The sequence below is a fragment of the Callorhinchus milii genome, unplaced genomic scaffold (assembly GCF_018977255.1).
Source record: "Callorhinchus milii isolate IMCB2004 unplaced genomic scaffold, IMCB_Cmil_1.0 Scaffold10, whole genome shotgun sequence".
Taxonomy (NCBI): domain Eukaryota; kingdom Metazoa; phylum Chordata; class Chondrichthyes; order Chimaeriformes; family Callorhinchidae; genus Callorhinchus; species Callorhinchus milii.
In genome coordinates this window covers 10,661,022-10,678,338 of record NW_024704751.1, presented here as the reverse complement: position 1 = coordinate 10,678,338, position 17,317 = coordinate 10,661,022, and the positions used below count along the sequence as shown (strand labels likewise).

The window sequence follows — 17,317 nt, the reverse complement described above, 5'->3', positions numbered from 1 at the left end:
TTAGGAGTGAGAGGACCAACCACAGTACCACAAAATACACAGTCACCACACTGAAGGCATGATCGAAGAGAAAAGTCTTGAGACGGGTCTTGAAGGAGGCAAGGGAAGCTCTCCTTGGCCACTTGGTGTGGTACTAGAGGACTTGTTCTCCATTGTCCAGCACAATTCACCACATTCAGCAGAGGAGAGGGATGAGATAGAGTGCTGCCTGGCTGCCCAGAGCCCAGAACTAATCATGCTTCCTCCCTGCAGGCTGTCTGACGCTCCTTCCCTCTGCCAGTGATAGCATTATCTCTTCCCTGTTACATGATGTTTGCAATTTTTCCTTTCATGTGAGGAATTAAAACATCAAATAAAATACCAGTAAATAGCTGGATTGTAGTTAAAACAGGAGACCAGAGCAAGACTGCTTTTAAGATTTATTAGATTAGACTTATTCATTAAGGAAGGGTTTAATTGGCTCGAAACTCTGCTGAAACTTACAATTCAATGCCAAACTTGAGTTGGCCTCAAACTTCTTCAGCTGGTGCATCAGGGCAAGAGGAATGGAGACAACCACAGGCAGATGCCTGTCAGTATCCACACAGCAGCCCTTCAAAACCCCAATAAACACTAATAAATGCGGACAAAAGCTGGCGGCCAGTGCGCTCAGAGGCAATAATTAGATTAATCAGCATCCTGCAGTGAGTGAGATTGATGCCAGTGAGCCCAGCGGGGCACTGCAAGCACAAACTCCCTCGCACCGTGTGTCTCAGTTACAGCAACTTGTCAAGGTTCTCAACTCCAACTCACCGTGGCTGTCAACAACAACAACAAATTATATTTGTACAGCGCCTTTCTTGTCAGGAGGCCGTCCCAAGGTACTGGACAGTTAGGAAATCTGCACCTGAGCTGGTGGTTGACAGAGCCCGGTGCAGTACCAGTGTGCACACCACTCACTAACGTTGGTCCAGGGAGTAATTGGGACATGAGAATGGAGAGGGTGTGTGTTTATGACAAAGGGACAATGAAAAGAGATTGTGTGATGCAAGTGGAGAGAATGGAGAAGAGTGAGAGCCAGTATATATATATATATATATATATATATATATATGTCAGAGCTCACTTGAGCAACTGGTCTCTGGCTCAAGCCGAGCTTGCCCTGACAGAGAGGCCATCCCAACACCTGACCTACTCAGGGGGTTGTGAAGACATGGTTCAGGTCCACATTGTCTGGGACAATTGGGGGCCTAGAATAGTTTTGGGGGAGGGGCTTGTCTGAGGGGACAACCCTTGTTCCTTAAGTGGAACCTTTCAGTGTAATTGCTTTGCAAGCGAGAGACCTGAGTTCAATTCCAGGCAGAGGGCGAAACCTTGGGCAAGTTTCCTTACTCCACACAGAGCCTAATAATAATCCCTCCAAAACCAAAAAAACAATAATAAATTGGTCATTTTCAATCTACGACTATTTGTAGGACATTGCTGTGCGCAATTGGCTGCCGCGTTCGCCCACAAATATACAGTCAATTCACTTTACAGTGTGTTCTGTGAAGCGCTTTGGGACGTCCTCCCGACGTGAAAAGTGCTATATCAAATGCAAGGATTATTATTATTATTATTAATTTGTGTAGGTGAAAAGCAGGACATTACAAAGGCACATAGACAGATTAAGTGAACGGGCAAAACTCTGGCAGACGGAGTTCAATGTGGGAAAGTGTGAGATCATTCACTTTGGATATAAGACAGACAAATTGGAATATTTTCATAATCATGAGAAGTTAGGAACTGTAGAAGAGCGAAGGGATTTGGGTGTCTGTGTACACAAACCACTAAAACTAGTTCACAGGTACAAAAAGTAATCAAAAAAGGTAATGTTAGCCCTTATCTAAATGCGGCTGGATTACAAAGATGAGGAAATTATGCTTCAGTTGTACAAAGCCTTGGTCAGACCCCAATTGGACACTGTGTTCAGTTTTGGGAACTGCACCTCAGGAAGTATATATTGGCTCTGGAGGGGGTGCAGCGCAGATTCACCAGAATGATATCAGGACTTAAAGTGTTAAATTACAAGGACAGGTTGCATAAACGTGGTCTCTATTCTATTAGACTGTTGAGGGGTGATCTGATTGAGGTTTTTAAAATGAAAATGATAAAGAGATTTGAATATGGCAGCTACAGGTAAACTATTTTGTCTGGTGGGGGAATCCAGAACAAGGGGCATCATCTTGAATTTAGAGCCAGGCCATTTAGGAGTGAAATCAGAGGTAATTTTTCAAGTTGTGGATTATGGCTGGAACCACTAACATTGTCCAGACAGAGGTGGAAATGTTTGTTAGGTCAGGAGATCAGGGGATCAGGGGATCAGGGGATCAGGGGATATGGGGATACGGGGATCAGGGGATACGGGGATCAGAGGATATGGGGATCAGGAGATCAGGGGATACGGGGATCAGGGGATATGGGGATCAGGGGATATGGGGATCAGGGGATATGGGGATCAGGGGATACGGGGATCAGAGGATATGGGGATCAGGAGATCAGGGGATACGGGGATCAGGGGATATGGGGATATGGGGATCAGGGGATATGGGGATCAGGGGATACGGGGATCAGAGGATATGGGGATCAGGAGATCAGGGGATACGGGGATCAGGGGATATGGGGATCAGGGGATACGGGGATCAGGGGATATGGGGATCAGGAGGTCAGAGGATATGGGGATCAGAGGATATGGGGATCAGGGGATATGGGGATCAGGAGATATGGGGATCAGGAGATACGGGGATCAGGAGATACGGAGATCAGGGGATACGGGGATCAGGGGATATGGGGATCAGGAGATCAGGGGATACGGGGATCAGGGGATACGGGGATCAGGGGATATGGGGATCAGGAGGTCAGAGGATATGGGGATCAGGGGATACGGGGATCAGGGGATACGGGGATCAGGGGATACGGGGATCAGGGATACGGGGATCAGGGATACGGGGATCAGGGGATACGGGGATCAGGGGATACGGGGATCAGGGGATACGGGGATCAGGAGATCAGGGGATACGGGGATCAGGGGATACGGGGATCAGGGGATACGGGGATCAGGGGATACGGGGATCAGGGGATACGGGGATCAGGGGATATGGGGATCAGGGGATATGGGGATATGGGGATATGGGGATTCGGGGCAAAGGCGGGTAATTGGAGTTGAGGTACCGATTAGCCGTGATCTTATAGAATGGAGGAACAGGCTCGAGGTGCTGAATGGCCTCCTCCTGTTCCTATGGCTCCCTGGGCTGTCAGTCATACTAAAACCACACCCCCAGACAGGTAGTCACGCTGTGGCCCCGCCCCTGGAAGTGGAGCTGGGGCGGGAGGGCGGGGCCGCGGGCGGGCGGGGCCGGGGGCGGGGCGGGGCCGGGGGCGGGTCCGGCCGGCCGGGCGGGGGCGGGGCCGCGGGCGGGCGGGGGCGGGGCCGGCCGGGCGGGGGCGGGGCGGGGGCGGGGCGGCCGGGCGGGGGCGGGGGCCGGGCGGGCGGGCGGGCGGGGGCGGGGCGCGGGCGGGGGGCGGGGGCGGGGGGGGGCGGCCGGGCGGGGGCGGGGGCCGCGGGGGGCGGGGGCGGGGCGGGGCCGGGCGGGGGCGGGGCCGGCCGGGCGGGGGCGGGGCCGGGCGGGCGGGGGCGGGAGCCCAGCGTAGGCTGCAGTCAGGCGGCGGCTCGAGGCGGGCGGCGTGAGGAGAGAGGAGCGGCTCCAGGCTGAGGGAGGACAGGCCGGAGCGGAGCGGAGCGGCGATGCGGGCACAGGCCGCAGTATGAGGGGAGCGGCGCTGCTGCTGGCGGCGCAGTGGGTGTGGAGCGCGGCGCTGGCGGTGGCCAGACCCGGGGCCGAGGCGGAGAGCGAGGCGGAGATCGAGGTGGTTGAATACCGGCAGCGGGACAGCGGCGGCGGATTGGTGCCCGCAAACACCTCCCTCAGGCTGCACGGCAGCTTCGCCGGTGCCGGCATGAGTGTGGCCGCCGAGGGCAAACTGCTCCAGGTCAGTGGGTCTGTGTCTGTGTGTCTGTGTGTGTGTCTGTGTGTCTCTGTGTGTGTGTGTGTGTCTCTGTGTCTCTCTGTCTGTGTGTGTCTCTGTCTGTGTGTGTCTCTGTCTGTGTGTCTGTGTGTGTGTGTCTGTGTGTGTCTCTGTCTGTGTGTGTGTGTCTCTGTGTCTCTCTGTCTGTGTGTGTCTCTATCTGTGTGTGTGTCTCTGTGTGTGTGTCTCTGTGTCTCTCTATCTGTGTGTGTGTCTCTGTGTGTGTGTGTCTCTGTGTCTCTCTATCTGTGTGTGTGTCTCTGTGTGTGTGTGTCTCTGTGTCTCTCTATCTGTGTGTGTGTCTCTGTGTATCTCTGTCTGTGTGTGTGTGTCTCTGTCTGTGTGTGTGTCTGTGTGTGTGTGTCTCTCTGTCTGTCTCTGTGTGTGTGTGTCTCTCTCTGTGTCTCTGTGTGTGTGTGTCTCTCTCTGTCTCTGTGTCTCTCTGTCTGTGTGTCTGTGTCTCTCTCTGTCTGTGTCTCTCTCTGTCTGTGTCTCTCTCTGTCTGTGTGTCTCTCTGTCTGTGTGTCTGTGTCTCTTGTCTGTGTGTCTCTGTCTGTGTGTCTGTGTCTCTCTGTCTGTGTGTCTGTGTGTCTCTTGTCTGTGTGTCTCTCTGTCTGTGTGTCTGTGTGTGTGTGTGTCTGTGTCTCTTGTCTGTGTGTCTCTCTGTGTGTGTGTCTCTCTGTCTCTCTCTGTGTGTGTGTGTGTGTGTGTGTGCTCGGGACTGGGATAGACCGTGGTCAGGGGGTGAGGAAAAGCAGTGTGAGAGGATGGGGAAGAGTGGGGTCGGGGCTCCCGGTGCGAGTGGACAGAGTGTGAGCTTTTGGCCCCGGGGGAGTGGAGTGCGGGGAGGGGAGGGGAGGGGAGGGGAGGTGGGGGCACAGGTGAACTGGGAGATGTTGGAGATGTTGGAGACTGTTGGCTATAACCGTGTACAATTCTCACATCTCCAACATTGAGGATGGCAGCAGGACACGGTGTTGCCTGTGGTTGGTGATGGCTGTGGTTGGTGATGGCTGTGGTTGGTGATGGCTGTGGTTGGTGATGGCTGTGGTTGGTGATGGCTGTGGTTGGTGATGGCTGTGGTTGGTGATGGCTGTGGTTGGTGGGTGATGGCTGTGGTTGGTGGGTGATGGCTGTGGTTGGTGGGTGATGGCTGTGGTTGGTGATGGCTGTGGTTGGTGATGGCTGTGGTTGGTGATGGCTGTGGTTGGTGATGGCTGTGGTTGGTGATGGCTGTGGTTGGTGTTGGCTGTGTGTGACAGACATGGGGAAGCCGATGTTTGGGGTACACAATATATGGAGTAAAGATGATGATTTTCCCCACTGAGTTTTTTCCCCACAGAGTGTTTTTCTCCTCATTGCTCTGTTGGGGGTTGGCTGTTCAGGTCATGTCACTTGGACAGCAGAGCTTCGTCAGTGCAGTTGGTGACTTTGATATAAACTGGCATTTTTGTGATTTGATTTCCAATGCTCACTGTGAACCAGGAAGAGCTCAGAGTAGCTCAGTATCATGTGGTCGTATGGTGCTCTGGTTATCATTGTGGGGGAAACTTGCTTATTAGTCGTGCAAGCTTACGAGTTTGCAAAACGACAGAGGTTCACTCCAGGTGGGACCAGCCAACTGCCTGGGGAGCTTGACACTCAGCACCTCTACCCTGAGCTGTGTCCGCCTGCACATGGCAGCGTGAGGGTGTGTGTGTGGGGGCTACTCACACTTGGGAGGTTTGGGTTCAGGAGCGCTGCGGTTAATATTAATAACGGGGCTCTCAGGAAACATAGCTTCTCCAGAGTTTCATTTTGAAGACATTTGGGAGTCTTGTTCGATCGGCAGTAACATTGCACAGAACAGAAGTGTGTTCAGCTGCTGGGACCTGTTTCCTCCCTCGTGCCCAGCCATGATTGTGTTGAAAGATCTCGCTTCCAGAATTACTGAGGTTTTACAGCTCCATGCTCCGGAGATCGAGATTTTCAGTTATCTTATCAGTTACAGTCATGGATTCTCAACGCGTGTCTTTAATGGGGCTGTCTCTGTTCCCTTGCCCTCCCTGGATGGTAACAGTGGTGGGTATGGGATTTGTGTTGCAAGGCAGTTAGTTAAACGTGCTGTGCCTCAAATGCTCTATGTGATTTAGTTGAAGTGCTCCTCTGCAGGTCGTGCCATGTAGTGTTAAGCTGGTTCGGCTCAGCCACCACATACATACACACAGACATGCACACACCTAGATACACATGGACGTACGTACATACATACATACACACACACGCATGCACGCACATACATACATACATACATACATACATACACAGGCTATCAACCGCTTGCTCCCCTCATTCTAGTTTGATTAGCAGTGTCCATGCCATCGTTTGTCACTGTTGGTTTAACTGATTATTTTACACTCACGACAGCTGCCTCTTTACTATCGGCCACCGGCGGTGACAGCCCAGCCCGATCTTGTGCTTGGACAAAATCTACACGTGTGAGTTGTAGCAACGCTCCTTGGTTAGGGCTGAGGGATCTAGCTCGTTCCTTTCCTCCCAATAGTTTACGGTGTGTTCTGTGAAGCGCTTTGGGACGTCCTCCCGACGTGAAAAGCGCTATATCAAATGCAAGGATTATTATTATTATAATAGTTATAATAATTACTTTAGGGCTGAGGTCAGCCCACCACTCACACAGGGCAGGTAACACACCACGTGGGGTTATTCTGAAAACTGCATGGTTCCGGAGTGTTCCGAGCAACACTGCATTCTGGCTGATTTTCACAGAGGGAATTGTTTTATCAGAACTGATGTATTTGCTGCTAAATGTGACTGGAGGTGAGAGAACAAGTCTGTTTCTACTATGAAGTGAAGGGTGCAGATGGGAGTCTATAAACATTGGTGCGAGTGCACTTTGAATCATGCTGTATGTTGGAAGTAGTTACCACGTGGTTACAAATTCTGGAGGGATATTGCCTCCCTGTAACTGCTGCAGAGAATTGCACTCATTGCATGTGCTGTTGGCACCCGGGCTGAAGGGGCGTGGGGGCCTCTGGGTGTCCTCATGACTGTCTTTCTGACGTGAAAGGCACTATATATAATAATAATTCTTGCATTTGATACAGCGCTTTATCACGTCTTCGAGACGTCTCAAAGCGCTTCACAGGATACACTGTAAAGTGAATTGACTGTATAATTTGTGGGTGAAACACATTATAAATATATACATGTAATTTGTTGTTGATGTTGTAGTTTTCACGGTACAGAAATGTCACACTGAGTAAAATTGGATGGTGAGTATGTTACTGAGGTGTGGTGTTGTGTGTGGTGGTGTTGTTTGGTGTTAGTTTAGGTGTTGTGTGTGTCTGTGTCTGGTGTTGTGTTGTGTGTGTGGCATTGTATCTGTGTGTGTTGGTGTGTGTGTGGTGGTGGGTTTGGGGTGTGTGTGTGTGGTGTTGCGTGTGTGTGGTCACTTTGAATCTGGGTTAAGTAAAACCCTCAAATATTTTCTACTTGGGTTTGAAGTTCTGAGAATTTGTGAGTCTCGATCGGATACCTGTGGGGAGAGTTCCTTGTGGCTTAATGAATGGGGGGGGGGGGGGTGACCTGCGGTGGGGAGAGGGGAGGTGTCCTCTACTGAGGGTGGGAGGAGGTGTCCTCTACTGAGCAGGGAGTGGAGGGGGGATTGTCCTGTACTGAAGGGGGGTGTTTAGGTGTCCCACAAGCACTATAAATGCATTAACAATGCTGAGGTTTGCAGTCTCTCTTGTCCACAGAGCCTGTCTATTGACAGGATTCTGTCGAGAGGAGCGGATGGTCGGGTTATTGGGCTGCAGCTGCTACTATATAGAGAACGATTACAAGCAAAACTTTTCCAGATTTTATTTTTAAATTCCTTGAAAAATTGCATTTGCTGCTACTCGGTGCCTCTTTGTAGCCGTGCCATCAGTGTACAGTGGTGATCTGTCTTGTTGCTGGAAGGGCCTGAAACCTACTATATTACAATCAATGGATGTTTGATCTCGATTGCCAAGCAATGCATTGTGTTTCCTCCCTACCCTGACCAACATGTTTTGTCAATGGCTTTAACCCTTTGAGCACAGGTGGTGGTTTACCCTTCAGTCTCTGTGTTCCTATCTAGTCTGGGTAAAAGCCAGTACAATAAGCTAAATCCGCAAGGACACCGCTGAGCTGTCTGCCCTAAACAGGAGTCACGCAGCTCAGAGTTTATTGGTTTCTCACAGTTAGTGGAACTTTCACTCGTCAATAGGTGGGGGCTGGGAATTGTGTTCAGGCCAAAACCTCTCCTGTTTGAACACCTGTAATTCAATGCCAGTGCAAGGGTTAAGCCATTGTACTCGGCACAGAATAGCATTGGCACTCTACGTTCAGGAATGCAATGGACAAGCTGGCAACTGTGAAAGTGATCGGGATCTGTGTGTGTTTGATTCTTTTAATCTTCGTGGCTGATGAAATGAATACATTAAGTAGATGAAAGGCTGTGTTCTGACTGAGGAGGTGTTTATTGAGTAGAGAATTGTCGCCCCAACCCATGGTACAGCTGAAAGAGGCCAAAAACAAACCTGAGATTTGTTTATCCCTGGACTTCAAAGCACTCTGCTCTCTGATCCTCTGATAAGCAGTCTTGAAGTCACACTAACTCTAATAAAGATGAGATAAAGGGTTCTTTATCTCGCATCCATGTTCCAGCCTTGTCTGCAGCGTTTGAGCCAAACATAGAACTGGAAATTCAAATTAAAACGAAAGAGAGAGAGAGAGACGCTGGGCTCGGCTGGGCTTTGCTGTACCCCTCACCCCTGTCTGTCTGCCCTACAGTAAGCCCCTTCCCCCTCCTGGAAGCCAGCCAGGCAGAGGATACAGGCTGCTCCATAGTTGGCAACAGAGTATTGCAATTGGAAGCCCAGCACACGTGAAATTCTGTGCGTTTTTTGTTTGGGTTTGTGCATCAGCTGACGGGGACATGGGATCTCGCTCTCCGGCTGGCGTGTGCTGTTTGTCGTGCTGTACGTACTATTGTTGAGATGGGAATAAAGTAGAAGCTATCTACGTACATAACTCCCCCTGGAATTCTCTCCTATACAAAGGCTGACATGCTGGGGACAGAAAACGGGCACATCCTATGCTAACTCATCCCAAGTTACTGTGCTCCACATTTGAGCCTAGAGAGTGAGCGATGATAGACTATGTGACTATGTTCCACTCCCTACCCCCTCCTCGCTCCTTCCCTCCCTTCACCCTGACCTTGTCCCCCCTGCTCGGGTCCTGACCCAACTGTCCAGAGCCTTGGGACGTCCTCCCGATGTGAAAGGCGCTCTATAAATGAAACATTGTTGTTGTATGTGACATTGGTGGGTGGGCGGTGGAGAGGGTAAACCAAAAAAACGAGGCTGGTCCTGACCACATAAATCCCAGCAGAAAGAGCTGAAGCACGAACCCCGGTACCTGACTCCTTTGGCTGAGAACAACTCACTCACTCACTCACTCACTCACTGTTCCAAATTGACTGCTGTGGTTGCTTACAAAAATAGTCACTAGCCTTTTTTTAATTAAAATTCCGTGAAGCGCTTTGAGATGTCATCTCGACCTAAAAGCACAATATCAAACACTGAATGGCCGATGTAAATCCGATATTGCTTTAGAAAGTTGTTAATTTTCAATTATCACCTTAAAGAGTTGTTATCACCACATCAGATGTTATTATTTTTATGAGATTATTCTGTAAGTGTTGAGGTCTACACCTTGCAATAGACTATCCTCGCTGCCAGAGCCACTATCAGATGACTTATGGCTTAAATAATAATATCTCTTGCTTTTGATTTAGGGCCTTATCACATCTGAATTTGCTGTGGAGTGTGTGTAAAGTCTGATGACTGTATTTGTAGGTGAAATTCAAGCCTTCGAACTGAGCTCGGGACTGAATTATTCTTACAGCAACTACTGTATTGTGTAACTGTTCACTGCAGTAACACGCTAATTCTCCAGTCAGGAGCGTGCGGAACTAACTTGTCCAATCCATGTTTGCATAAATGACTTATTTTTGTAAAACTTTGGCCCTGGGGTTTATTCCCATCAACATATTTGCACATTTCATCAGTGTGATCTAACCAACAATTAAAATGTCATGAGCCCAAGGAGGAGGAGGAGAGAGAGAACAAAGTCTCTTTTAAAAGGTTTTCTTTTGAAGATTGTATAAACTGGGTTGCAAGGCGCCAGATGTATTGCCCCAACAGTTCTGGGAAGAATAATGAATTACAATAAGGTTTGGGGGTAGATGGCAGTCTACCTGACTTCAGTTGCAGACAGTTTCATATCTATTTCAATTCTTTTAAGATTGGCCCTTTTTACTGCTGAGAATGTTTAGCCAGGTACTTGTACTGAACTTCCTGAGACATTAAGATCAGCAGAAATCACTGTAACCCTCAGGAAGTGATTTTTGAGTTTCTCTTATCAGCCTGCACTGTAAACTGTTTGAAAAGAGCGCACTTACCTTAAGGAGGGTCTCCCTGGGCAAAACGCTTTGCATGCAGGGCTGAGTTCAGCATTCTCGACATGTGTGCCAGTCATGACATGTTTGCTAATTGATGGTGATGCATCATGCACTCTGACTATAATGTCCCCAGTCCCAGCTCCTCCTCCCTTGCACTTGGAGTTATTAGCTTGGCTGAATTTGTAGCACTTTCACCTCTGATGGTGGGTTCAACCCTACGTTGAGGTTCAGATTGTTCAGTGCTTGGGGAGAGGAACATTGTGGGACATCGCTTACTTTAGATGAGACGTTAAACAAGATCTTATTTGCTGTGTAGGTGAAGAGTATTTCCCTAGTGTCCTGGCTTACAATCCTTGTAAAGCCATCATTCCCCTCGTGTTTTTTTGTGCACAAGATCAAAGAGTCACTACAGCTAACAGTAATTACCTACAAAGTGTTTGAGATGCTTTGAGCTGAGGCACAATAATAATTCAGGTTGTTTTGTGTGCAGGTCTGTGGTATGTTTGCTACATGGACGGGTGGATCCGTTCTCAACGGAAACAGGGATCTTCCAATGAAGCCATCTATCCTAATCCCATTTCCTTGTACTCAACATGTGCTTATCTGACTTGTTAAGATGAGATACCTACTTGTCAAGTAGGCAGTACGTACAACACATGAGCCACAGAGCTAGAGACTGAGGAAGAGGAGGCAGGTCAGACAGAGGTGAGCCAAGTTGGACTGGGGCCAGAGATCGAAAGACAGCAGATAAAACACAAGAGGAGGTGTCCTCACTGAATTGTACCTTTAAGCAGCTTTGACATTAGCGGTTGAAAGAAGAGACAGAAGATTGAAAAAAAAACAAAAGTTGCATTTTATCTAATATGGCATAGAATTGTTATGGCAAATGGAGAAGGTTAGAGAGGAGATGGGCGAGCAGTAATCAGAGTTTGTAAAGACACAGAGAAAAGACCTACAGTATTAGATTGAGTCTGCCTGGGTACAAATCCAAAAGATTTGGTAACGATTTTTGGAATGCTGTACAGTCCTCCAAATAGAACCCAGGAAATTGAGCATATATCGCAGAGAAAAGGGTAGAGCAGAAATATGAGAGTCCCAAGTGTGAGATGAAAGGAGTTCAGGGAAGATATATCCCCATTAAAAACAATGGAGTCAAAAATAAAGCTTTAAAAAATAGCTCTATTATCATGACAAGATACAAAGGGGCAATGGATAAATTACAGGAAACTTAATGCAGAAACAAAATAGAAAGAGAACTAAGATTATGAAAAAAGGCTAGCGGGGAACATAAACAAAAAAAAGGTTTTATAGACTTATAAAGAATAAGAGGATAATCAGGGAAGGTGTGGATTCACTCAAACATCCCAAGGGCAAAAGTATTCTGACGAGCAAGGAAACTGGATGTACTGAATAAGTTATTTGCATCTGTCTTTACTGTGGAGGGAGATGAGGCGGAGATGGATGTGAGGGAACAGCTGTTAGATGCCGATATCAATAAGGAAGCAGAGGACAAAAGATTGATGGACAAGTCCCCAAGGCCATGCTCTCCTCACCCAGTGCTGAGGGCGGTGACAGACAAGCAGTAGGAGCTCTGACTGAAAGTTTCTGGATGATTTTAAAAACTGGAGATGTTGCAAGGGATTTAGAGGGTGGCAAATAGCACATTGTGTTCAAATGATGGGGGGTGGGGGGGCAAGTTTAAATCGGGAACTACAAGCAGTTAGTCTTATATCAGTGGTGGGGAAAATGCTGGAGTCAATAAAAGGGAAACGTGGAGTAGCATCTGGAGAAGAATAAACCGAAGAATAAAGAGCATGAATTCATGAAGGGAAGGTCGTGTTTAACTAATCAAATTGCATTTTTTTGGAAGAGATTACTGAGGGAAATGTGGTGGATGTTGTTTATAGAGAGGCTTTGATCTGTCCCACACAAGAGATTAATATCATGTCCAGAGTGCGGAGAAGGCTGGCTGAGAGATAGCATGGCTGTGTATATTAGCAAATTGAGAATGATTGTATAACACTTCAGAAGGATATAGAAACTTCTCTTTACCGTCCAGCTGTGGCATATGGAACCTGCTGTGACGTGAGCTGTCAGCTGTCCTGCTAGTGAGCAGACCACTTGATGGTCACTGGGAGAATGATTTTCTGTTACTGAAAGCAACGTTCCTGGGGGTTTGCAAGTGCTTCAGTCACCTGCTGTTTTGGATCTGGAGATGGTTTCTGTAGCATTCATATCCAGTGTTGAACACAGTAAACTCCTGATCACTCCACCCTGGCTAAACTACCACTTAAGTCATTTTGCTGTCATATCTCTGTGTATTTATACATGTGCCTAACTTGCCACTCAGATAACTCGTCACTGAACCCTTTTTCCTTGGAGTGATGAGTTATCCTGAATTTACTGTAGTAGCATCTCAGTGGAGCGAATGTGGTCATTGTTTGTCCTCTTAGCCGCAGAGTAGGTTTGCTTCCAATAATGAAACATCAAGAATAATTCTTTCATTTTTGATAGAGTATAAGAACAAAACAGTAGTGACTCTTTGTAGACAAATGTGGCAGTTAATTTGTGATCAGCAGCAATCTCACAAACAGCCATAATGTCTGTGTATCTGGTCTGTCTGTGTATCACTGTATCTGGTCAGGACATGAGGTGAAACTCTTCTCTTTTCAAGTACTGGCCCCTTCTCCTTCTCAATGAGACATTAAAACAGAGGTCTCATTAGCCCGTTCAGCTGGATGATGAAAACCCATCATTCCTGCGCATTCTTAAACATTTAATGAAGGATTTCTGCGATTGAAAGAGAAATGTAATGTCATGGGCTGGGTCCCATTCCTGAGATTGTGCCTGGATGAAAGAATCGGGACTCTGTTGTAACCTTCCTTTGATGTGGTTACTGTGGGAAGTGCACATCTTCAAGTGTAAATTGTGGCTGAATTTTGAACAAAACTGTTACTTAAAACCGGTATTTCACAGTGAAACAGAATAGTTCAGTCTTGTATCATTTCCAATGGACAAAGCTGCAACTTTGAATGGAAACTTTTTAACCGTAAGGAGTAGAGGTAGTGCAGAGGAGAAGAACAAAGATGCAGCCCAGGACCCCTGTAGCCCTGAAGAGATGTCTTGCAGAGGTTTTGAAGATGGATAGAAGATGCTAAATGGGATTTGAGAAAAGAAAATCAGAACAATATTTTCAGAGGCATCAAAGCAACAGAACAAGAGAGCATATACTCAACGACATGAAAGGCAATCTCAGGGAAGATACCTGGAAATATTTATTTTCTCAGAAATTAATACATATAGCTTATCAGGAAGGGTGGTTGAGACTGGATTCTTAAGAAACAGCTCAATAATGGAATGGTAAGATGGTAGGGTGGGTATTTTGGAAGAATAAGATCAAATGGACCAAAAGGATTTCTTTATCCAAACCTCTCTTGTTTGTGTGAAATAATAACAATAATAATAGTACTGTTAAATGTTAGCTTTATTTCTGGATCTGAGGGTCAATCAAAGAGATCAATGAAGAATGGGCATCCTGTAGGTCAGTCACTGAGGTAGGCAATTGGCCTCCTCTACTTCCTCCAGTGGAAAGATGTTTTTAATGTTCTTATCTCCCCTCCTCTTTGTGATGCTGGCTGGCACCCTTTGATGTATTTACTGTAAAAAATTTTCTCTAAACTTTTTACTTCAAACCAATTTGCGAGATTCTAATCACACATAGATGATATAAAATCAAAATGTTTGTCTTATCAGCACAACCCAACAATAACATAACCCAAGACATCAGACATTGCACATTGAAGCAGACGAGGAGAAACCGCAGTGAGGGGGAGGAGAGCCACCTCTGTCTCGCTCCGCCCTGCGGAGGAGTCCTGTTGCTTAGTGGTTAGAGCATTCGCCTTGCAAGCGAGAGGACCTGGGTTCGATTCCGGGCAGAGCAAAACCTTCGTCAACAACAAGATTTCATTTATAGAACGCCTTTCACGTTGGGAGGACGTCCCAAGGCGCTGGACAGTTGGTCAGGACCCGAGCAAGGGGGGAATGGTCAGGGGGAGGGAAGGGAGTGAGGAGGGGGTAGAGAGTCGAGAGGGGAGCTGAAGGCTCGGTCAAAGAGAAAAGTCTTGAAACCGGCCTTGAAAGAGGAAAAGGAGGAGGCAAGGCAAGAGAGGCTGAAGGCCCGGCCACCGATGGTAGGGCGGTTGGGGCGGGGGATCTGGAGCAGACCGGAGCCAGAGGAACGGAGGGTACGGGGGGGTACGTGGGGGGATAGTAGTTCGGAGAGGTAGGGGGGAGCGAGGCCGTGAATGGCCTTGTAGGTGAGGATGAGGATCTTGAATTCGATCCTCTGGGGGATGGGGAGCCAGTGGAGGCGAGCGAGGGTGGGAGTGATGTGGTCGCGAAGCCTGGTGCGGGACAATACACGAGCTGCAGAGTTCTGAATGACCTGCAGCTTGTGGAGGGAGGTGGCGGGAAGACCGGCAAGGAGAGAGTTCCCATAGTCCAGCCTTGACGTGATAAAGGCGTGGACCAGAGTTTCAGCAGCGTGAGGGGTGAGGTAGTGCTGTTGTCTGGCGATGTTCCGGAGGTGATGGAAGGCGGTGCCAATTGTGGTGCGGATATGAGGGAGAAAGGACAGCTCAGGGTTGAACAGAACACCGAGGTTCCTGATGGCTTTAAGAGGTGGAGAGTGCAGCCTTGGATGCTGATGCTGTCAGCGCCTGAGGTGCGGAGGCGCTGACGTGAGCCAATCAGGAGGGCCTCAGTTTTTCGCACGTTGAGCTGAAGAAAGTTGTCTCTCGTCCAGGACTCGATGTCGGACAGACAGCTGTCAGGACATTGGTGGTCGTGGAGTTGAGAGTAGAGGAGGAAAGGTAGAGTTGGGTGTCATCCGCATACATGTAGGAGTGAACCCCATGTCTGCGGATGATGTCATCACAGGGGGAGCATATAGAGGGTGAAGAGGAGGGGACCGAGGACAGAGCCCTGAGGAACACCACACGAGACAGTGCGAGGGCTTGAGGAAAAGCTTCGTCAAGTTTCCTTATTCCACACGCTTCTGTTTACGTAGCAATGAGTAGGAACCCAGTTGTTAGTTGATTGGCAGATCACTTGCTCGGGGTAATAATCCCTTCAAGAAATCCACAACTGTTTGTGGGACACTGCTCTGTGCAATTGGCTGCTTGCATCAGCCCCTAATTACCACAGGCAAAACTGCAACCATCCCTAAACTAAAACCAATAAAGTAATGTTGTTCTGAGAGCAAGTGGTGTCACATCATCATCATGATGGTGATATCCTGTACAAGTCTGCACCTGATACCCTGACAGTTTGCCCTGTGTGACTGGCATTGATCCACAGAGGCTGATGCTCCCATTGGGAACATCCATCTACACCAATTTCCCTGCTGCTGGGTGTGAAGCGATGGGTTTCATTATCAGGAACAGCCGAGGGCAGGCTGGAGGTTCCACAAGGTCATTTCTGCACCAGTTTTACCCACAAGCAAAAACCTGCTGATTCCGAATTTTGAATGGAATGTTGACTTTTCAAATTCTTTGTGACTTTGGGGAATGTGGTTTAGTTTATAACAGACACAGGTAGTCTGATCCACCAACTGTGTGCTGTTGTCTTTCTCCAAACAAACCACATAACTCTCATAATCTTTACATTTGATACAATGTCTTTAACATTAAAACATCGCAAAGGGCTTCACAGAGTTTTCTGTAAAGTGTTTCAAAACTCCTTTCTCTTTTAGACAGTGTCATGGGATCTGTAACTTGAACAAACCGACAACACTTGGCTTAACATCTCATCTGAAGGATGGCATCTCTGACAATGCAGCGTTCCCTGAAAATTGATGCCTGCTCTCCCATTCCCACAGTCTCTTTATTATTGCTATTCTTAAAACAGCGATCTCAAATTTATTTTTAAATGGATTTGTGGACTGCATGGTTTACACCTGGGTTTGAATCCTGTGTTGTGAAGAATATCTCCTTGTCGGGCGATAGTCGTTTTGCCTACAAAATACAAGACAATACACTTCTGTGAAGTGCTTTGAGATGTCTCGAAGATGTGCTAAAGCACTATATCAAGTGCAAGGATTATTATTTAAGCAGTGGGTCTGTGTCTCTTCTCAGTTTCTATCAAACGGCCTCTTGCAGCAGTTAAGGCCGGAGCCCGAGGTGGGGAATGCGGTCAGAAATGCTCCGAGGCCAATCATTGGCTGATGGGGAGACATGGCAATGGACTGGGTGACTCCTGTACAGAGATGCGGGCTGGAGGGTTGGGAATGCAGTGCTTGCTCACAAAGATAGATAATGTGGAGAAATCTGAGGCTTCCCGCAGCCGATGATTAACAGTTAATTATTAAACCAGTTTATTGGTAATGGCAGTGCTCTGTAATGCTTACATAATCGTCCTCCATTCCAGCGAGTTGATAAATTCAAGGCAGAACTCACACACCACAAGCCATGCTGTGTCTGAGACACCGACAGTGACCTGGGGGTGCTCGCTCCCCTCCCCGGGCTGAGGGAGGGGGGNTTCTCTGTGTCTGTGTACTCACTGGCCTCGCTTGCTGTTGGCTGCACTTTGTGGCCTCGTTCTATGCCAATATGGGGCTGTAGAGAAGGCTTGCTTTGTTCTTTGGGACGTGAGTTACTCATTAACTGCACTATCTGATTTACAACCAGCGTCAGCAAGCCGTGCACGGTGCAGGTACCCACACAGAGCTGGTGTCAGTCTGCCGACTGACAGAGCAGGGTGGCGGGTTGCAGTGGGGCGTCGCGCAGC

At 48.2% G+C, this 17,317-nt stretch overlaps 1 protein-coding gene across 1 annotated transcript in view; it reads left to right on the top strand.

Moving 5' to 3' along the window:
* Positions 1 to 3,683: 3,683 nt before the first annotated feature.
* LOC103180494 (E3 ubiquitin-protein ligase RNF43) overlaps positions 3,684 to 17,317 on the top strand; it is a 45,161-nt gene continuing 31,527 nt past the window's right edge. Inside the window, exon 1 of the mRNA XM_007896387.2 lies at positions 3,684 to 4,008. Within this exon, the coding sequence (XP_007894578.2) occupies positions 3,784 to 4,008 (225 nt within the window). The 5' untranslated portion in view covers positions 3,684 to 3,783. The remainder of the gene's footprint in view (positions 4,009 to 17,317) is intronic.